Consider the following 23,613-nt stretch of genomic DNA (forward strand, 5'->3'; position numbering starts at 1 on the left):
CTGCGCTAAGGAGCTGTGACATGGTAAAGGTGTGTTCCCTTTTATAACAAAAACACTGTACCAATATCTTAAAAATGTAATTTTTATTATGAACATGAAGCATGTATCTTTATTAGCACTGATTTTTCCTAAGAACAACCACCTCAACCACCTGCAAGCTCTCGCCCTCTGCCCTCTGCCCACTGACACATAGTACTAATGAACTGGCTACTTGACACTAATCACTTGCCGAGCCAGAATGGCTCAGAAACCTGATTTTGGTAATTTCAGTGTAAACAACAATGTTTATATTTGGTTTTTATTAAATCAAGCTTGCCAATACCTAATTCCCTATAAAACTGCCAGTCTAGTTTTAATCACACTGTAAGCAGATTTCAGAATCAAGGTTTTGGAAATAATAATATATGCTAGGTTGGAATAAAGGACATGCACACATTAAAAAATAATTAAAGGTCAAAATCAAACCTCCAAATACACACATGCATTGACACTGACCACACACAGCAAGTCCTATCCTGGGCAATGAAAAGTCTGATTTTTTTTTTTTTTCTTAAGTGCCAAAGGATAATATTTAGTAAAGTTTGCTGACTTTCTACCTAATATGTTCTTGCTTAGTCCACATTATATGGAAAATAAAAAGAAACCAGGGGGAACCCAGATTTACAAAGATGGTTGCCTTACCATTATGTAATATTAAAGCAAATGAAAAGTTTTTGCAATGTCATAAGGGAATAAACTTGCGAAACACTTAAAATGTGTTGCAGTAAACATCATTAAAAATGTTCACAGCACTTCAAAGCCTGTAAACATTTAGTGGGATGAACACAGCTGGAACAGTGACTGCCTAGTGACACTTGGAGACCAGCAGCCACTGAAGGCTAGCTCTGTCCTGTCCAGAACAAAAGCCAGCTGTCTTCAGGCAGGAATTCGGTCTCTCAAATACTCCAGCACAGCAGCTGTGCCTTTCATTAGTATGGCCGCTCGAGGAACTCGGAATGGATTTCCATCTAGCAGTAGTGTTCTAAATGAAAGAAACAAGAAAATCAAACATTTCCCATTAGTGATTCTCTTTTCATGAAATAAAACTATCCTTTGTAATTTTATAAAGAAAATGTGTATTTTTCCTTATGTGTCCTTTACAAATCCAACTATGTAGACAGCTGGAATTATGACAATAAGGCAACAGCAGAGGGTGAATGACTGGCACATGAAAGGCACATTATGGAGTTTACATTCATTGACTGTTGGTTTTGTCTAAACACACCTTTGGTGTAGGTATCATTGATGCTTCTATTTAAAGAGAGAAATACAAATCTGGAAAGACAAAGGCCTGTTCAGAATGCTGCCACATGGTGGAGATGTGATTTAAGCTACCATTTAGTCTCCTCTTAATTTTATATGACCACACACTAGATTATAATATACATTTAAGAAAGTGAATGAACAAACTGACAAGGATCCATGCGAAGAATACTACAGCCACAGCTCACTCCACACTCAAGATGGGCCTTTCCTACCCATTTGCCCTCCCCCCATGGATCAGAGTTCCATTTCCATTTTCTTATTTCCATGTTCCATTGGAAGTAAGACTCAATTTAGTAGGTAAGGGCTGGATCTTCTGTCTTCAATCAAAAGGATTTAATCACCTAAATTTTTATGTAAATAATATCAAAGGGCTCACGCAACATTATAAATTTCACCTACATTTCTTCCAATATTTTCATGTTACTTGGGAATTCTTTTACATGCTTAACTTTCTCAGCTTCCAGGAAAAAAAAAATGCAATTGATACTCACTGTGCACATGTTCTGCATCTGCAAATCTACCCACTCCAAATCTGTCTGTAACCCTAATCACTAGACTCGAACTATGCCAAGAACAGAAGAAAACTGAGGTCACTCACAGGTGTGGCTCCGTGAAGTCTGATAGAACATCTGCAACCACACTGCCAGGCTCCTTCCTGGGCCAACTCAGTGCTTTCAGTTTTCAATTTCTTGTACGTTTGTTTATAATTTCACTGTTCAAAGTAGGTCCAAATAGTCAGGGGTGATAGACAGTCAATACTCCAGCATTTAGGAGCCTAAAGCAGGCCGATATGGAACTAGAGTGTAGCCTGAACTATATAGCAACACTCTTCTGTTTCAAAAATAAAAATAAGATAGTAAAATAGCCTTCACAGGTAGTTCTAAAATGCTGTTTAGTTTTCTTGTACAAATGTGCCTCTTGAGAAACATGCTAAGTTTCTTTCTGGCATAAATTATTGTGGCATGTTCATGAGGAAGCAATGAGTTAAATAAACTGTTATGTACTGATGGGATGATAAACCCAAACCTTGTATTTACTGCAACAGTTCAGATCTCTAACTCAGTTCATAACTTTAGCACTGAGATTTGTTTCCTACAATTCACTAGAGATGGGGTAGGAGGGTTACCCCCCTGAGGTAAACAGCCAAAAAATCACACCACACGCTGCCTTCAAGAGTAAAGCAGTTTTCAGCTGACATCTCAGCACCCCCCCCCTCCACTTGCTTAACCAGCACTGAATTAGGTGCTTAGGATGACTAAAGCTTTAGCCAACTCATTTCTGGATTTTAAAAAAAAAAAAAAAGGGAACAGATGAGCTCGAAAGAAAAGTGGAGATGATGGAATAGTTCTGTGTGGAGAAGGCTTCAAAAGGGAGACCAAGCCTGGTCACTACTGAGAGCACGGTAAGGGCTAAGGGAAAAGCAAGTAAGGAAAGACCATAGGGGCTGGGTTTCTGAAACTGGGCAGCCTATAATCAGACCTCAGAAATCCTGTGCAAAAGTAAGGAGGATCACACTTACTTGTTGCTCTCTGCCCTAGTGCAGTTATGGATGGAAAGCATATACTAGGAAAAACTATTTTAAGAAACAGTGTATTCATACATATATAATGTTATATAAAGCCAGAAAATATTTGGTGAAATTTAAAGAAAAATTAGGTGTATGGTTAGCTATTATTGTTATAAGGTATTAAGCCTGTTATTTCAATTTCCTGAAAGGAAAAAGCAATCAACAAATCAATTGGATGTCCCCCTCCCCCCGAAAGGGAGTTACCGTAGCTGCACACAGTTCCCGAGCTCTGGGGGAATCTGCAAGAGGTCGTTATTTTGAAGGTCCAGAGTACTCAGGTTTTCCATCAGCTTCACCTTCTGAGGGTCCACAGAACCAACTTGATTGTTGCTGATCAGAACTGCTTCCAATGTGGGGATGTCATACAGAGCTGCAGGCATCACTTTGAACCTATTAAGATGTGAACAGGAGCCAGGTGGTGGTGGAGGTGCAAAATAATCCCAGCACTTGCAGATCTCTAAGTTTGAGCCCAGCCTAGTCTACAGAGTGAGTTCCAGGACAGCCAGGGCTACAAAGAGAAACTGTCTCGAAAAAGAACAAAGCAAGCAAGCAAGCAAGCAAACAAACAAAAATATATGAATAGGATACTTCTTTGTTATGGGCTGGAGGTCAAATCATTCTTAAAAATAGATGATCTTAAGTGTGGTTTAAGTCCTATATTAAGTCTTATTTTCCAGAAAATAAGAAAGTAATTTCGGAATGCATATTTAGCAAATATACAAGGTACCATTGCTGTGAAAATAAAAAACAAACAAAAGCTGAGGAAAAGTCCCCACTGATGGATGTGACATATCTCTGAGTTTCTACAGGCTGTCTCCAGGAGGGTACTCTTTCTTGATTTACTTTTATTTATGACTAATAACTTTCAATTAAGTAAAGTGTGGGGTTTTTGTTTGTTTGTTTTTAACTTTGTTTGCCTGAGCCTACCAGAACAAGGGTATTCTGAGTTCTTTAAAAGATGATCAACTGTTACAGATGCAGGCTCATTATCCAACCGAAACCATCAGATGCCAGAGACAAGTGTGCCTGGCTAACACCTGTCTTACTTCAAGGCAACAATTTCACTACAACAAGTACAATTAGTCATGTTTATCTTTCTTCAAAACTATGAGTTTCCTGGAGTGGTAAAACGAACAAACAAACAAATAAACAAACAAACAAACAAACAGTTCAGCTAAGCATCAATCAGAGAATTCTAAAAAACACTATGTTCAATAGAATCTGAATGAGAATAAAATTTGCTAGTGAAAATAGAGGCTTCTTATTTATCTGGCTCCTTACCTGTTAAAGGAAAGATTGATCGTTTGTAGTTTTGTCAGCGATGACATCTCTTCAGGTAAAGAACTTAAAAAATTATTCCTAAATTAAAAATCAAAACATGATTTTTAAAGTTTGAAAACTTTCACAAGTTTAAATCCTAGGAGGAATAAAAACCACAGGTGTGTTTGTCAATTCTAATTAACTCAATCATCTTAGGATGGCCCTAAGATGGGGGCTTGGGGTATGACAGCAGTCTCCTGAAGCCTTTCTCTCCTATCCACAATTACTGTCTGTACAAGCAAGCTATGCTACATAGCCCACAGCTGCCCTACTCTTTTCCTCCAGTCTTTTTGTTGTCAGACATGAAAGCAGATTTAGTCCTTCTATGGACTTCAGGGACACAAAAGCCTGTGACAGAAAGAAAGAGACAGCAGCTGTGGGGACCTCCATTCCTTCTGTTCCATGAGCTTTATACTCTGCTACCCCAGAGAAGAAAAAGATCCATACTTAGTGCAGCCAGAACCTCCCAACTCAACTATATGCTATGTCAACTAAAAGTATTCCTGCTAACAAGCAGAAAATACTAAGAAAAGCGCAGGCACCAAAAACACAGTTTACAGCAAGTATAATTTAAGGCCCAAAGACAGATGCTATATGACCATGAGAAACATGGGGTTACCACATGAGCTGTCAGCTTCCCACTGAACTCATTAAAATCAAGTTTTCTATGATTCCCAAAAAGTATGAGGTAAGTTCTATCTTTTTGTTTCACTCTGGGCTCTTCTGCTTGACCTGCCTATTTAATGTCCTGGGCTGGGAAGCAAGCCTTCTCCTCAAGGGCCTGGTGCAACTGTAGAGCATCAAAGGGGATGGCTGGAAGATGAAAGAGACAGTTTCCATGTACTGCTTGTCATTACTTAGGCATAGTCTAGTCTAGAATTATGTTGTAAATATTTTAGATAATTTTATCTCATCGCTTAAGTGATAAAGTAATGACAGACTGGTTAAAATACCTAAATATTTAATTTTACATTTCCCCTAACATAGTTAATAACTAAAGACCAGATTCCATACTCAACAATGAAAACAAAACAAAAATTCAATGATGAATCATCACTTTTGAGGTGTCGAGGAACAGTATTATCAAGTACCTTAAATCTAAAAATGTCAATTTCTGAAGCAAGCATAATTCCTGGGATATAAAGGAAAGCTTGTTAAAACTGAGGTTGACATCCGATACCATTTCCTTCAGCTCAATAATCCTGAAACAAAACAATTTTAAATGTCAGAAACTAACTCAAAACTGAAACACTCACAGGAGAAACAACATCCCTCGTGCTCTCTAGGCCTCATTTTCCTCACAAAACAAACCTTCAGAGACTGGCTGTGCAATAAAACTAAAAAATTAAAAAACAGTCTTACTGTGATCTGTCCAAGGCTTCAATATGACAATAAAAATTTAGTGAAGTTTAATTTAAAAACTTACTGATTATATATTTAACTTAATTATGGCACAAAAGAGAAAAATCAGATCTGGATAGCTGCTATACTATGTTTTGGCAATGAACTGAAATTATAGATCTTATCGTTAGATACTGATAATAGCATTTTAAACACCACAATATGCTACATATATGCAAGTACTTAAAGATATTTTTAAGGGATTGAGGAGATGGCTCAGACATTAAGAGTACTGGCTATTTTTCTAGAGGTCTCAATTTTTACTCCCAGTACCCATATGGTGGCTCACAACCATCTGTAACTTTATTTCAGAGGATCCTCTGCAGGCACCAGACACTCAAGTGATTCACAGACATGCAAGCAGACAAAACAAACACCACACACATAAAATAATATTTTAATTTGACATACCCACTTTTTCGTTTAATTTTTATGTCTTTAATATTTATTTATTTAATGTATATGAGTGCTCTATCTCCATGTAAACCTGCAGGCCAGAAGAGGGCATCAGATCTCTTTATGGCTCTCAGCCACCATGTGGTTGTTAGAAATTGATCTCAGGCCCTCTGGAAGAGCAGCCAGGGCTCCAAACCGCTGAGCCTTCTCTCTAGCCCATACCCACTTTTTAATGATTTTGTTATGTGAACTATTATTAAATACAACTGAAGTTAAAACAAGATCTGAAGCCAGTTTCTAGGTTTGGCAGGTGCTACCCCTAAGCAACATACGTTGAAGAGGAAGAATTAAACATCTCTAAGCAATATGCCTAAACACGTTTAGTCGTTTTAATTATATGACTGATATAACTTGCCAAATAAAATTAAACATTTACAAACATTTTTTAGTCCACCACATTAGCAAAGAGAAGAACACAGAAGACCATAACAGCTTGTGCTGAAGATGCAGGAAGAAAGTGAGTCTTAATGTGTAACTGACAATCTATAAAGAAGATTATTGGATATATATGCATCAAGGGTCATCTCTCTCAACACAGTAATTTTTCTGGAAATTTGGCCTAAACAAACAGTATGTTGTTGTTTTTAAATTGCTCTAAGTAAGTACCCTAGCACACAGGTAGGTTAGATCTTAAAAATATTACTTATGAATTAGGGAAATAAAAATCAAATATACATATGGTATTACACATAAAATGCCAAATAGCTTAAATAAAAAAATAAGCTAACATCTGTATCAGTGATAAGACTGTATGCAATGTTGTTCCATTTCCTCCAGTATTTTATGAACATTCATTATGAATTATAAATTTTAGATGTAAGAAAGGGAGAGTGTATTAGAAGCACTCTAGAGCAAGGCAATCTATGCTACCTAGCTTTCTAAGTTGCTTTAAAAAAACTCAAGCATCCTGGTAAGGGAATAGCATACTGCCTAAGAACTACACTGTGGTATAAAATAGGAAGTAAACCCTAAATGAGTACAGTGAAGCCAGCAGCATCTCCTGCAGCTCTCCACCTTTATTCCATTAGCCAATGTGACCCAGGTCTGCCCAAACACACCATGTGTATCTGACAGCAAATCAGACATCCTTCCAGCCCTTCAACAAAAGGAACCAAAGGATGGACAGGTCTCCTTTTGTAATGGGGTGGCTTGCTTCAAGACCTACGTCCCAAGTGTTCCCTGTAAATATTTTATAATTTGCCCTTTTAAACATCTGAAAATCTGGGCAGTTCTATGAAAGCAACCTTTTTATTTTGGATACATCAGCCTTCACTGCATCATCTGTTCCCTTGTGTTTTATCTTTTTCTGTCTGTTTTCTTTAGGTGCCCATGTGTCTACTAAGGCAGTAAGTATGGTGTCACTGTACTTCACAGGCAAGGACACTAAGAGCAGCCAGTCACAGCTGTGCTGCTGCGACTCCTCATCAGGCCTATCCAGCATTGTTTGGATGTAGACAGTAACTAACTTTTTAAAAGTTCAACAATATACTAATTTTCTCGTATAACCTAAAGCCTTTGCTAATTAATGCCAACAATGGCATACTGAACATAAGTACAACAAATTAGCAATTAATGGCTAGAGTGAAGGGTCCTCTACCTATAAAAAAACACTGGCAGCTCATGTATTTGGCTTTAGGTCCAGGTGAGAAAAATCAGTAACCAAGTTTCCCTAGCCTGAGCCTCCGTGAAAAAACACTCTTAGCCCTCTGGGCAGGGTACTGGATGGTATCTCAAGACTCTCCCTTTCGCTTCATACTAATACTTTTACAGTTAATGATTCTAACATCCTTTTCCCAAGTTTACATCATACAGCTGGGAGTTTTAAGATCCTGTACATCTCTCAGAGCAGACCACAGTCTGCAGCACCCCTCTAACATTAACAGTTCAGGAAACTAACACTCACTTTCCAAGATGCAGAGTACTAAAACAAGGCTAACCTGAACGGTGTGCATCATTGGGAGATCCTACCTTTTCGGAATCTCACACAGGTGATTCTTACTGAAGTTGACAGAAGTGATGATGTTGCTTTTTGTGGCATCAAATATGTCATCAGGAATCAAGGTTGCTTGTTTATCACTAAGTAAAAAGTGGTTAAAAAAATAAAAACATTCTTAACAATCCCAAAAGCTATAATCACTGTTTCTAAAGGCCTTCACAGATTTTACCAAGGTAAATGCTCAGTCACATAAACAGAAACAAAGGCACACTGAAAACCCAGAAACTCTCAGAATGCATACTCTGTTTCTCTACCTATGACTGGAGCTACATTCTATTTTAAAACTAAGCTTTCCTTAGAAATCTGTGAGACTGAAAGACAGGATGCAAAACACTGTACTCATTTAGCTCCGTACAATCACCTACGCCCCTTCTTGGTCCTCTATTGTGTGGCAGCAGACATAGCAGGAGACAGGCTGAAGTCATTACCCATGCTGTCACTCTGATAAGCTTTGCAGCTTGTCCTTGCTTTGGGATTAGAATCTGAATAGCAGCATTTAATGTTTATGCCATCGCTTTTGCAAATATAAATACATATAATAATGCTATGACTAGAGGAATACGAAACAGGTACAGAGGATTCAACCTCTGTCAGTGTGGCTTAGTAGCCACTACACACATTAAAGGGTGGCAACAGGAAGTGAGAACAATGTGAACAGAGATCCTCACTGCTGAGAGGGTTCTTACTAACGCTTTATGGCTGAGGAACCACAGGACAGCAGATACATTCCTTACAGAATAGTAAGAATAGTAATATCCGCCTGGAGTCTACATTCCTTCATCTCTCCATTCTAACACTATACAGGAACGCATATGAGCAAAGGTGTTGGCAGCATTGCTCATCCTTACTGCTGCTGTTCCACACACCAGTACAGAAGCCCCTGACAGGGTTATCCAGCTTCTGTCACTAATCTGACACATGCCCACTGTGCACAGGAACTTCAGTGCTTTCCCTTACTCTGCATACATTGTCAGTGCTTCAGTGTTACTGTGTTCCCAGAATGCAACTATGAAACATCTCAGCCCATTCACAGACATGAGGCAGTCACTGCTTGTTACTCAAGCTCTTCTTTAAGTGATAGCTTATTTAACAGACTCACCCTCAGACATAAAATTTTCTCTAAATGTTGGTTAGTGAATTTGAGAACCTGAACACTGCTCATCTTCTTGTAATAAAATCTTATCATAAAAGTGCTAACATCAATTCATTTGTCCCTCATATTTTGCAACTGATACTGCTTTGAGTCAAATATTCTTGACTAGGCAGGAAGAAAAAGAATGAAAGGACCTCTGCAACCACCTGCCTCCCAGACATTATACCAAAGCTCACCCCATTCCCAATGAGGGAACAAAGGGATGAAGGGATGGCTTGGTGGTTAAGGACACTGGCTGCTCTTTCAGAGGACCCAGGTTTGATTCCCAGCACCCACATGGTGGCTAACAACCTTCTATACCTCCAGTTCCAGGATATCTCACATTGACTCTGGCCTCCTTAGGTACTTGGCACATATATGGTACATAGACATATATGGAGGTAGAATCATAATAAAACAGATTCTAAAATTTAAGAGAAAAAAAAAAAAAGGCCAAGAGCACAAGTTCTTTCTCCTTAGTGTACCCTTCCCCTAACTCTTAATTTCACTGCATTATATCCTCCTTCCCACAATACCTCTCCACGGATACTCAGGTACTCTACCTCTCTGACTCAATTCTCTTTTGAGTCCAATTCTAAACTCTTCTGTGACCTGAGGAACATGCAAAGGGGAATCTGCTCCCATGACTCTTTTCCTCACTAGCTGTCCTTTCTCTAAAAGACTGTTTCTTAAAACTTCCCCACGGGCCTTGTAATACTGTGCAGATAAGACTGCATACCTGCAGTGAGCAGCTTCAGTGTGCCCAGCATGGACACTGACTACATCTTCAGTGCTATGCAGGACAGTATGACGGTTTGAATGAGAATGGTCTCCACAGAGACATGTACGTGAATGTTTGGTCCACAGTTGGTGGAACTGCTTGGGAAAGATTAGAAGCCCACACCATTCCATTTAGCTCTGTCTCTTTTTCTGCCTCATGCTGCTCCAGTACTATGCCTGCCTGCCTATTGCCATCTGCCATGATGGTCATGGACTCTAACTCTCTACAACCATGAATGTAACTGAGAACCTGAAATTAAATGCTGTTTTATAAACAGCCTTGGTCATGATCTTTTGTCACAGCAATAGAACAGTAACTAGGACAGACTGTATACCTATAATCTAGCAGCTTTAGTGTGACTATGGCCTGGATATTGACTCTAGATTCACTTGGTAGCGTCATGGCAGTCTTAGGAATAGAATCATTTTGACTGGTTCCATCATCTGAAAAGAGAAATTATATAACGTGAATATTAATATTATACAGCCATCTTTAAATTGTTAATGATATACATAAAAGTGTTTAGATTTCATAATCATACACTTTATTCCCAAGAGCTGAGACCTCATTTAGGAAACATATTAAAAAAAAAAATAAAGTTTTTCAGTGTGGCTTCAAATACTGACTACCCAACCCACTCAAAGTCATCCCACTGTAGGATAATTTAGCATTTAGAAAGATTTTTCAAAAATAACTACAGTAGCTAACAATAAACCTTTCTCTTCTGGGAAATAATATGGCCTTGTGGAAGGACCCTGTCAACACCAGAAAAATACTGTATCCCTTAAATGTCCAACAAATAATGTACCTATATTTTCACTTAGGATACAATAAAGCTAATAATTTTCAGTCACTTAAAATCTAGCAGTCTGTATAATGAAGCTTTTGGATATTATAGGCAAATGCTAAGACTTTACAACAGAAGTTTTCCTGACCTGCACATGTACTCACACATCCAAACCACCTACTAAAGAGAAACCAACATGCATCTGAAAGCAGTAGCAAGACCTACACATTTAAAGAAATGTTAAGACTTCAAAACCCTGAATAAGCCAAAAGTGAACTATCAGCTTTCAATAATGGGAGGAGACAGGTCTTCCCAGAGTAAAAAAAGGCAAAACAAAGCAAAGCACTTGGAAGGTGGGAGGACTGCAATCCCAGTGCTTCCCAGAGCCCTAGGCATCTTCAGCAACATAAAGAACTGGAGGTCTACCTAAGCAAAAAGACGCCATTTCAAACAACAAAACTAAGGCAGGTGGCTCAGATGTTTAATCACCCCAGAGATAGAGGCAGGTGTCTCTCTGTGGGTTCCAGTCAGCTTGTGCTACATAGTGAAATCCAGTGTCAAAAACAAACAAATCAACATAAAAAACACACAATGGACCAAAGAATTAGAAGTGTTACTGACCTGTGTCAACCCAGAGGCATCCTACAAACAGCTGAGGAATATGCTAGATGAGCAAGTGCATTTCTCTTGCACTTAGTGCACTTGTTAATCAAGGGTCAGCATGCATGTACATTACTGTGAGTCAACATTATCTACTTTGAGAAAATAGTTAAACAATTTTTCCCTATGCAACACAACATGAATGCTTTACTCATAAAATAGAACAAAAGACAGTATCAACAGAAATAAAAGACACCAAGCAAAGCATTAGTATTGATTAAACGATTTGTTATTTAGAACTTCCCTAACAGTTTGGTAATATTCCTTTATAACTCAATTTATTTTTTATTTTTATGTGAATGGATGTTTTTGTGTGAATGCAGTTCCCTCAAAGTCTAGCATAGGGTGTCAGATTTCCCAGGACTAGCGTTATACACAGTTGTGAGGTACCATGTGAGTGCTAAAACTGAATCCTGGTCCTCTGAATGAGCAGCCAGTGTTCTTAACTGCTGAGCTATCTTTCCAGCCCCTAGTCATACTACTGTAAAATATATGTAAAAATTATATAAGGAAAGACATAATATTAAATCATTAAGAGAATGTGACATCCATTCTAATATACCATATTGAGCAAATATATCAAGATAAGACACTCTCCATTTCCAAAAAGTTAACTTAAGTAAGGGTCAGAGAGCCTTAAAGAGTGTGAAAACACATTCACTTTCACTATATATCTAATACACTCACTTTCACTTTATATTTTTGTATACTGTTTTTTTTTTTTTTTTAAAAAAAAAACTATGCTGAGAAAAAATTTTTAAAATTTTAAATCAAAAGACCTACTAGAGCCAGGCCTGGCTGGCACATGCCTGTAATCCAATTCACAGGTAGACCTCTGTGAGTTTGAGGCCAGCCTGGTCTACAAAAAAGTCTAGGACAGCCAGGCCTACACAGAGAAACTCTGCCTCAAAAAACAAACAAACAAACAAACAATAAAAACAAAAGAAAGAGAGAGAAATACTAAAAAATACAATGAATAAAATTTCAGAATAAAGAGGGAACAAGTCAGGAGCCTGACACAGAGACCTCTGAAAAGCTCGGCCCTGCAGACTATCAAAGCAGATGCTGAGACTTTTGGGCAACCTTTGGGCAGAGTGCCGGGAATCTTAGGAAAGAAGTGGGAAACAGTAAGATCTGGAGAGGACAGAAACTCCACAAGGAGAACAACAGAACCAAAAAATCTGACCACAGGGGTCTTTCCTGAGACTGATACTCCAACCAAGGACTATGCATGGAGATAACCTAAGACCCCTGCACAGATGTAGCCCATGGCAGTTCAGTATCCAAGTGGGTTCCATTGTAATAGGAATAGGGACTGTCTCTGACATGAACTGATTGGCCTGCTCTTTAATTACCTCCCCCTGAGGGGGAAGCAGCATTACCAGGCCACAGAAGAAGACAATGCAGGCACTCCTGATGAGACCTAATTGACTAGGATCAGAAGGAAGGAAAAGAAAACCTCTCCTATCAGTGGACTTGGGGAGGGGCATGCGTGCAGAGGGTGGAGGAAGGGAAGGATTGGGACGGGAGGATGGAGGGAATCACAGGGGGGATACAAAGGGAATAAAGTGTAATTAATAAAGAAACAAACAAACAAAATTTCAGAATAGTGGGAACAAATAATAACTTTAAATTTAAAGGGAGATAATACAAGTTGTTAAACGTTTAAGTAGTTGACAAAAAAACATGGCTGAAAAACAGGACTCCAGTAAATCTGGTTGAGAAAAACATCTAAAGGTATTTCCAGTCATTCACTTGGTGAGGGAGGAGAGCAAAGAAAGATGAACTAAGAGAAAGAACAGACCAAAAGGATATGCAGGGCACACAGAGTGATGGACACAGGCTGAAAGAGAATCTTTTCAGGAAGTGGGAATTTGTGCAACCTAGAAGTGCTCAGTAAGGCTCTAAGTGGGGCCTGAGAAAGAAGTCAGAAACCACAGGCTCTTGTCAAAAATAATTTACTTGCCACCTTTATAAACCAATTTCACTTTGAAGATGGTGTTAGTGTTTGGTTATTCTCTGTTGAAGGGAAAGAAAAGAAAATAGATAGTCATTTTCTGAGAGGCCTAGGAAGGAGAGAGATTTTTTTCATTCACCAAAAAGAAGAAAAGAACAAGAAAAAGAAACTACACGTAAGTCAGGATGCAAAAGTAGAAGCCATCCTATATTTAGACCTTATTATGACAGATTTATTCATTTACCCACAAACTATTTGTAGTTATTATTATTATTCCAAGACAGGGTCTCATTATGCATCTCTAGCTGTACTGGAACTCATTATGTAAACCAGGCTGGCCTTGAACTCACAGATATCTGCCTGCCTCTGCCTCCTAAGTGCTGGGATTAAATGTGGGCACCACTACACCAGGCTTACCCCATGAACTATTAAAATGCTTCTGTTCTGGCTGTCACAGTATCAGGCACCGAGAGAAGAATACACCAAAGATCTGGAAATATGATGATGGCCTGAATACTGCTGAATACTGCAAAAACCTGCAATGCAACTGAAAACAAAATACAAACTGCACCATTTATTTCGAAGTTGTAGGCAGTTCTCTGTGGTTACTTTAACAGTTCATCAGAAACTCAAAAGCATTTGTTTTAAATTTATTCTAAATGTTTTACAGAGCTGAGGACCAAACCTAGTACTTTTACACATAACCAGTGCTCACTGAAGCACAGTCGTTTAAAACACAAACTCCCTTGAAGGGTAGGTTCTTCGCATTTCTAGAGTGGGTCTGGGTAGGTTAGTGGAAAGGGAATTGTCGTCCCACTAGGAGAGAATTTATTTCCTTCCCTTTCTAGATTTTAGAAGATACACAATTTCCTTGGTTCACAACCTTTTTCCTCCATCTTCAAAACCAACAATGGTGGGTTGTTCACATATCCTGTAAGACTGGACTTCTGCATACAAAACCTGTTTCTAGGAATTCAGATTATGCAGTGTTCATATAGCTAACCCAGAAATCCTTAGGTCAATTTTCCTCTGCCTGGCTTCTCACTTATGTCATGTAGTCCATAGTATTTGCCACAGCAGCCTAAGTGGACTAAGATATGTTATTTTTAACTTCCATTTTAAAAAGCAAAAAAGACAGGATCTCACTGTGTAGGCCTGACTAGCCTAAAACTCACTATGTAGAATGGGAAGGCCTCGAACTCATAGCGATCTGTCTGCCCCTGCCTCCTAAGAGCTGGAATTAAAGGCATGCACAAACTCCCAATTTTATGTGGTTTCTGTAAAGAATAAAGCTGTAAACGTGGCTTCTTTAATTCACATATGAATAAAAGTTGTTTAACGTGTATAATTGGAACTCTATGAAGTTCATGTGGCTTTTTGTTTTGAGATAGCATCTCAAGTAGACCAACTTGGCCACACACTTATCCTGGAAAGCATTGTGCAGGGGAGAAGGATCTTCAACTCCTGACCCTCCAACTTCTGTCCTCATGGAATGCATTTGCAGGCATACACCAGAATGCCAAACCTTGCTTTTTAATCTATAAAAGTGTGAGTGCTGGTGAGATGTCTCAGTAGGTAAAAATTTTGAGCTTGTGACACAAACCTGATCAGCACTCCAGGAACCCACAGACAGAACAGTCCTGAAAGCCACTTCTAACCTCAACATTAGAGCTTATGCTTGGACACACAGTAATAATAAATAAAAATTTTAAAACAAGCACCTAAGAAATTACAGCAACAACAATCAATCTTTGGGGCTTATATGACAGCTCAGTAGGTAAATGTGCTTGCCACCAAGCCTGACTACCCTACCCAAGTTTGATCTGGGGAACCAATATAGCGGAAGGGGATGACTCCTATAAGCTGTTCTCTGATCTCCACCTGTGTGTGGCATGTGTGTGACCCACACAGTAGCAAAAGACGTTCTGGTGGTGCATTAAGAAAACTATGTTTTTCTCCAATCTCTAGTGTACACTAAAATGATGGACATGAAGTATAAGCCGAGAAACATCATACTATCAGTAACATATTCAGTGGTGCAAGCCTTTATTCTCACACTCGGGAGGCAGGAGCAGGAGGCTCTCTATGAGTTGGAGACCAGCCCCATCTACATAGCAAGTTCCAGGACAGCCTGGGCTGCATAGTGAAACCAAAACAAGTTAAAAAATGTTAAAAATAAAATAAAACAAAACAAAACAAAAAAACAAAAAACAGATAACTGACTGCATTGTGCTCATCTTTCCTGAGTATTCATGTTTTGTTTTTTTTTTTTAATCTAGCTTTTACCATAGCTCACCAAAACCATGAGAGGATGAAGAGTTTAAGATAGCCTGAATATAACTCCATTTTGAAATAAAGATCTTGACTAGGAACTGAATTCAGGTACCAGGAAATATCACAGAAGTACACCTGGCAGAAACAAAGTTAACTCTCCTAGCAACAGCCTCCAGGAAATATAACAGAATAAATGCTTCACAGAAAATAGAGACAAACTCCCTGGCAATAATCAATGGGAATCGGTTGAGAATCGTGTGGGAAAATTCTCCCCAATGTTTCAGATATGGTGTAGAAAAATAGCCATTGTGATTATATGCCTTAGCCATTGGGATTATGTGCCTCAGAAAAGGTTACACCGCCCTGCTAAACTTCACCCAATTCTGTAACGCCAAGACTTGTGCCTCCCTGCTTGCTGCCATGGAAACCCCTGCTCACAGACTTTCCCTTTAAAAATCCTGCTCACTCAGAGCTCGGGGTCCCACTTCTCTAATGCTGCGCCAGTGAGACTTGGGTTCCGAGTTTGATTGCTCTCGTAATAAAGCTCTCTTGCAATTGCATCGAGTCGTCTCCTGGTTGTCTCTGAGGGTCCCGTGAACCTGACATAACAAGGAGAGACTGAAATCCCACCCATATACTCACAAGTCAGCACCCAGGAACAGATGAGCTTTTTAAAAAACAAGCTTTTTAAAGTAAAGCATACTCATTTTTCAGAGCTAAAGTGCTGATATCGCTTCACTCATTAGTGGCTGGACAAACTGCTCATTGGTTGGAGCACGGGCTAATTTTCAGAAGACCTGGACTCCATTCAGAGAACCTACACGATGGCTCACTACCAACTGTAACTCTATTTCCAGGCGATCCAAAGTTTTTTCTGGCCTCTGAAGTCACTGTATGCACGTATGCATATACATACGTGTAGGCAGAACATCCAACTACATAAAAGAAAAAAATTAAACCTGGCAATGGCACTTCATAACTGGTAGATTTCAGCACAAATCTGAAGGACTAAGACACAGCATCACAATCATGAATTCAAGAACTTTAAAAAAAAAAGATTTACTTTTTGTTTTATGTATGAGTGTTTTGCCTGCATGCATGTATGAGCACCATGTGCATGCCTGGTGCAGAGACTGGAAGAGAGCACTAGTTTCACTGCTATGTAGGTTCTAGAAAACAAACCTGGGTGTTCTTAATTGCTCCATCTCTCCAACTCCTTAAGCACTTCTTCTTTTACTTTTTTTTTCTTTTGGTTTTTTGACATAGGGTTTCTCTGTGTAGCTTTGGCTGTTCTGGACTCTCTTTGTAGACTGGGCTAGCCTGAACTCACAGAGATCTACCTGCCTCTGCCTCCCAGAGGGCTGAGATTAATGTATGTGACTCAATGCTGAGGTCCTCAAGAACTTGTATAAGTGACAGCCTGTACAATACAGAATAAGAACCATACATGCCAGGTACTATTCCTCTCATATCCATATAAAAGAACATGTAAGCTGATGTCCTGTTGGCATCACCACTTCTTATATATTTCTTCAAAATACAGAAGGCAACAGCAGTACCTTTGATCTTGCTTCGCAGATATTTTAGGACTTCATGAGTTCCTTTCTGAACAGGTAGAAACAGAAGAATATGATTAGCAAGGCACATGTGAAAGTTTTGTGCATCAACATATACCTCTGAATTTTAATTTAAAAATAAGGTGCTAAATTCTAATAGTACTTACAGCTATAATTTCTCTTCGAATGGTTCTTAGAGGATTTCCTTCTAGTGCCAGGAATTTCAAATGAAGGTTTCCCAATGAGCTGGGCAGACTACAGAATGGATCAATTTCAAGGAAGCATTACATGTTAAGTTTAATTCAATCAAAGGCATGACTCTAAAGTAACAAATAACAATATATCACGTAGTAATTTCAAGGAAGAGGCACGAATAACCCTAAAATATTTCCCTTCTAATGCTAACCACACACAGGGTGGCCAGATATATTTATATTTTCACACTACAGCTGCTAAAGGACATGTACTGTAAAGCATCTGCTCTGTCTGTGCTCACAGAGACTAAAACCACTAGTTGTGAGCTATCCACAGGCCCGTGATAAATCAGACTGCCCACTTTCAGAAGGGTACTTCTAAAAACCAGAACAAATTAGAAGCTCTCAGTGTGTAAGATTCTAATTCAATGGTGCCTCACAAGCTCTGTTTCTTCTTTCACAGCTTCTTGAGTAATCCCAAACCTACCTAAGAGACTGCTATCCACCTAGTGGAAAATAACATGGAGTTTTAGGCACGAGAAGGTTGGCTATCTCCTGACAAGTGGCCCCAGCAGCAGTGAGGAGTCTTACATTAGAAAGTCTAGAGGGCACAAACAACTACAATGGCTGGGAACTCCATCCCCTTTCTTCATGCAGCTCAAATCTTCATGAGCACCCTTGTTATATAAACCCAGAAGTTTCATCCCCTTAAGATCTGCTGGCTAATCCTTTGCTAACATCATGTTCTGCAACTTTTCACCATTCCTTCCTTATGACTCTGCTCTTTCCAATTCCAGCACAGACAGCCATCAGCTGTTAGAGACAACATATCTCTTCCTTCCATCCCTTTCTCCCCATTATCACACAGATGTTGTTACCTGGTCTGAGAAATGTTTCTTAGTGACAAGTATTATTAAGCTAAACTGACAGGTCATTTTAGGTCATTAAGCTAAACTGACAGGTCAGTGGCAAGCCTGCCACTCACACACCTCTTCCCAAAGCATCACACTCACCACCATCAACTGCTTTAAATGGGCTTGCACTCAGGACAGTGTCTTCATGGTATGTTGTGGCTCTAAACTAATAGAAACTGATTATTTGACCTAAATTCTTAGATTTCCCTACTTGAACCCCATGTATGTGCTGTTTCCTCCAGCATATGGATCATATGCACCAACTTTCACATGAAATTAACATCCTGGCTTTATAGATCAGCTGGTGGAACTCAAGGACCACCTGATCCCGAGAAAAACTGTGTTCTTAGGTATGTGTGTGTCAGGCAACTAAACTGCTAACTAATCTCAGGCCTGTCTAAGTTCTTAAGTCACCCAAACACTACCTGTTTCTTTCAACAATTTGTTCATTATCCAAACCCAATAAATACCCAGGAAGCACTTGCTCTGTCAAGGCAAGGATAGTAAGTATCTGGAGCTAGAGCCATGCATGAAAAAGATACTGAGAAGCCCTTAAGAGTTCTGAAATGTCTCTACAAAGCTGCTTCCATTAATATATTAACTTGGCTGCCAAGGGAGGTGGGTGGGACCTAATCCTTTGTTTACAATATGAGGACTTGTAAAAATTAATTATAATCCAATGAATAATAAATTCTAATTTCTTGCCATTTAATCTTTAAACATACCTACTAATATCATTGTTGCTTAGGTCAAGCCTTTCCAAAGACTGGAGTAGGGCCACTTCCTCAGGAACAGACTGCAGCTTGTTGCCCCTTAGGTCCAGCACAAGGATGGCCTGCAGGTGTTGAAGGTGCTCTGCCCCTAGAGATTCAATCTGGTTTTCAGCTAGGTGCAATTCCTATGAAACCAGGTACGATAAATTTCATTTAACTTTACACTAAACAATGAAAACAAGTGTGGGTACTTTTAGTTTTAAATCATTACATCATAGAGAAAAACACAACACTGTAATTGTCATGATATTAGATATAACCTATTTTGAAGGTAAAATATAATTAAAGAAATTTTTTTCAGACAATCTCAAAATATTTAATGTTTAAACTGGCATAAACAGTTTTACAAAACTAAATCCGAGAAAAAAATTAATTACATTTACATGAATAAAAGCATAAATCTAAACACAATACTGATGAAAAACTAGTTTCAAAACAAACGAACCCATTCAAACCTGTTTCCATGGTAACAAATGTGTTGGAGGTTGGTTGGTCTGATGCATGTTACTGGCCCTTAAAATCCATCTTTGTTTTGTAAACCTGCCTAAGATATACCTGATTGGTTGATTAAACAGCCTATAACTAGGCAGGACAGAAGGTAGTAGGTGTGGCTAAGGTTCCTGGGCCTTTGCGAATACAAGAATCAAGAGAATCAAAGTAGAGAATGACAGGAGAAGGAAGGAGGACACCAGGATGGGTTAGTGTGGAGAAAAAAAACACATGAGCTAGAAGACTGTTTTCCAGTAATGGCGTGAAAAGGCCCAGATGAAGAACAGAAGCAACTACTATTGGATTATGGATGATAAAAGGTAGGCAAGATGAAGAGGATTAAGAATGACGAGAGATCCAACATGGCGGCACTGGGATGACACTCTCTCTGACCAGCAGCACAAAGGATCAGCACAGTGACCAGCAGTTAGAACTCTCGGCTCTAAAACACAAGCGATTGTGTTTCCCAGGTGAGAGGATACCCCACGGTGGGGATTCAATCAGCTTCAACTCACCCAGCTAAACCACAGAAGAGGTACCGATTCCACTAGGCGCTTGGTAGTCAGCCCAAACCCACACGTACCCAAGCGTGCTCTGATCACTGTCCCCCACAACATCAGGGACTGTCATTTCCAGTCAGGAGATAACTCCACAGTGCACGAAATGATCGGAACTGACCTTAGGTCACTCAAACAATCTCTGGAAAAGACAAGGGGCGGGGGTCCACAGGCGCCCAGGAGCCAGTCCAAAGCTGAGGAGGCAGGCACTGGCACAGTCCTGCCTGTGCACCTGACTCGCTGTCCCAGATAGAACTGTGGGTCCCATGGCACCAGATACTGAGTTTCTCTGTCGGGTGCAAACCCACAGGAAGGGGGAACAGCAGGTCTGATCTCAGAGCACTCAGCTGATACCACCACCCCGAAAAGGTCTCTGGAAAAATTAGTTTCGGTAGACGCCCAGACGCCCAATCACCAGAAAAGCAGAGCCAGGCGCATCTGTGCCTGCAGGTTCTACTCGCCTTCCCAGACAGAACGGTGGTCCCCAAAGCACAGTCTGGGTGTCCCTCTCAGGAGGTAATCCCACAGAGCGGGGAGGAGGGATCATCAGGTCCAATGCTCAGGACACCCAGCTACAGAAGACTTTCTAGATTCACATAGGCTCTAGCCTTCTACTGCAGACATGAATGCTGTGCTCACCTGCCATTATTGAGTACCACTAGGGCACTGCGGCACACAGCTGCATCCTCAGACCTACAAAAGCTGGAGCACCATTATAGCAGCCCTTAGATACTGCTCCAAGGTTCGACCAGTTATCCCTAGCTAAACTGACAAAACTGGGAATCCCTGCTTCTTCAAGAGGGCTGCATCCAAAAATTACACGTTAAGAGCAATAGCTGCAGCTCACTAAATTCAGAGCAAGAAACCCAGCAGCAGGACAGCCATCACCAGGACCTCTCCTGATGAAAGGAGAGCCTTCCTGAACACCACAGTTACCACACAGTTACATATGCCTGAAGTGAACTGTGACAATTCCTGAGAAGCACCACCATTCAATTGACCAAACCCAAAAAGCTGAGGAGATCTCCTTCAGAACCCCCCAAGTGGATTCTCCCCACCCCAGGACTCAGCAGGCACCAGAAATTAACAGAGAACACCTGAGATAGCAAGATGGGTAGAGGCCAGTGAAAAAGCACAACCAACAAAAGGCAAAGCAATAGGGCATCCCCAGAACCCAGTTATCCAGGGGCAAGCAGCACTGGACACCCTAACATAAGTGAATTCAAGAAGATGACCTTACATCTATGCTTATGAAAAGGTTAATGGAGGAAGCAAATGAAATGCATAAAGATTTAGGGGAAGATATAGTAAAACAAATTATGGCCATCTGTAAAGATATACAGGGAGATGCAGCCAAACAGTTTGTGGCTTTCAGAAAGGAAATGATTAAATCACTGAAAGAAATAAAAGAAACAGAGGCATTATCAAACAAACAGGTGATGGAATTGAAGGAAAAACAGGAAAATACAGTCAGACAGGTGAAGGAAATCAACAAAACAGTTCAAGATCTGAAGGTAGAATTGAAAAATTAAAGAAAACACAAACAGAAGAAATCATAGAGAAGGAGAACCTAGGAAAGAAAGCAGGAACTACAGAGGTAAGCATAACCAACAAGAGATGGAAGAAAGAATCTCAGGTGTGAAAGATACGATGGAAGAAATTGATGTATCCGTCAAAGAAAATAATAAATCTAAAAAATTCCTGCCACAAACCATCCAAGAAATCCAAGACAACATAAAAAGACAAAACCTAAGAATAATAGGAATAGAGGAAAACGAAGATTCCCTCCTCTAAGGCCCAGAAAATATTTTTAACAAAATCATAGAAGAAAATTTCCCCAACTTAGAGGGGAGGCCTATAAGAACACAAGAGGCCTACAGAATACCTAATAAATTAGACCAGAAAAGAAAATCCTCCTGTCACATAATAATCAAAACAGTAAGTAGACAGAACAAAGAAAAAGTACTAAAAGCTGCAGGGAAAAAGGCCAAGTAACATATAATGGCAACCCCATCACAATCACACCTGACTTCTCAACAGAAACTATGAAAGCCAAGAGGGCCTGGACAGATATCATGGAGAGCCCAAGAGAACACAGATGTCAGTCTAGGCTACTGTACCCAGCAAAACTCTCAGTACTCATAGACGAAGAAAACAAGATATTCAATGACAAAAACAAATTTCAATAATACCTACACACAAATCCAGCTTTACAGAAGATATTAGAAGGAAAAATACAACCCAAGAAAACTAACTACTTTCAAGAAAACACAGGAAATAATTAACCTCATTACATCAAAACAAAAAGTAGCCAAACACCCAAACACACTACCATAGCCAACATCAATATCAAAGGATCTACCAGCCACTGGTCATTAATCTCCCCCAACATCAATGGAATCAATTCTCCAATAACAGGACACAAACTAACAGAATGGATGTGTAAACAAGACCCAACAATCTGTTGCATACAAGAAACACACCTAAATCACAAAGATAGACATTGCCTGAGAGTAAAGGGCTGGAAGACAGTTTTCCAAGCAAATGGACCCAAGAAGCAAGTAAGAGTAGCCATTCTAATATCTAATTAAGTAGATTTTCAACCAAAATCAATCAAAAGAGATAAAGAAGGACACTTAATACTCATCAAGGGAAAAATCCACCAGGAAGATATCACAATCCTGAACATCTATGCCCCAAACACAAGGGCACCTACAAAGAAACTATAATAAAACTTAAACCACACATAAACTCCCACACATTAACAGTGGGAGACTTCAATACCCCACTCTCAACAAAGGAACCGTCAACAAAACAGAAATTAAAAGAAGAAACAATAACTCTTGACAGAGATCATGAATCAAATGGACCTCAGGAACATCTACAGAACCTTCCACGCAAACACAAAAGAATTTACCTTCTTCTTAGCACCTCATGGAACCTTCTCCAAAATAGACCATATAGTTGGTAACAAAGCAAGACTCAATAGATACAAGAAGATTGAAATAATCCCTTGTATCCTATCTGATCACCATGGACTAAAGCTGGACCTCAATGACAAAAATACCAAAAGGCTTACACACACATGGAAAATGAACAAGTTGCTACTAAATGACAGCTGGGTCAGAGAGGAAATAAAGAAAGAAATTAAAGACTTCCTAGAATTCAATGAAAATGAAGGCACAACATACCCAAACTTATGGGACACAATGAAGGCAGTGCTAAGAGGAAGAAAGTTCATAACACTAAGTGCCTTCAAGAAGAAATTCGAAACATCTCATGCAAGCAACTTAATGGCTCATTTCCAAGGCCTAGAAAAAAAAAAGAAGCAGACACACCAAAGAGGAGTAGATGGCTGAAAAAAAAGTCAAACTCAGAACTGAAATCAATCAATTAGAAACAAATAAAACAATTCAAAGAATCAATGAAACCAAGAGCTGGTTTTTGAGAAAATCAACAGGATAGACAAACCCTTAGCCAAACTAACTAAAAGG

The 23,613-nt window shown here is 39.5% G+C and overlaps 1 protein-coding gene across 2 annotated transcripts in view; it reads right to left on the reverse strand.

Moving 5' to 3' along the window:
- Nucleotides 1-67: 67 nt before the first annotated feature.
- Lrrc40 (leucine rich repeat containing 40) overlaps nucleotides 68-23,613 on the reverse strand; it is a 45,915-nt gene continuing 22,369 nt past the window's right edge. Inside the window, exons 7-15 of one of the 2 annotated variants that reach the window (XM_060392431.1) lie at nucleotides 19,026-19,198; nucleotides 17,360-17,447; nucleotides 17,196-17,241; nucleotides 10,293-10,401; nucleotides 8,018-8,125; nucleotides 5,284-5,394; nucleotides 4,154-4,231; nucleotides 3,077-3,262; nucleotides 68-1,021 (exon numbers count right to left, since the gene is read on the reverse strand). In XM_060392431.1, coding sequence (XP_060248414.1) covers nucleotides 916-1,021; nucleotides 3,077-3,262; nucleotides 4,154-4,231; nucleotides 5,284-5,394; nucleotides 8,018-8,125; nucleotides 10,293-10,401; nucleotides 17,196-17,241; nucleotides 17,360-17,447; nucleotides 19,026-19,198 — 1,005 coding nt within the window. In that variant the 3' untranslated portion in view covers nucleotides 68-915. The remainder of the gene's footprint in view (nucleotides 1,022-3,076; nucleotides 3,263-4,153; nucleotides 4,232-5,283; nucleotides 5,395-8,017; nucleotides 8,126-10,292; nucleotides 10,402-17,195; nucleotides 17,242-17,359; nucleotides 17,448-19,025; nucleotides 19,199-23,613) is intronic. The other variant, XM_060392432.1, reaches the window with a different exon arrangement.

The sequence above is a fragment of the Meriones unguiculatus genome, chromosome 10 (genome assembly GCF_030254825.1).
Source record: "Meriones unguiculatus strain TT.TT164.6M chromosome 10, Bangor_MerUng_6.1, whole genome shotgun sequence".
Classification (NCBI taxonomy): Eukaryota; Metazoa; Chordata; class Mammalia; order Rodentia; family Muridae; genus Meriones; species Meriones unguiculatus.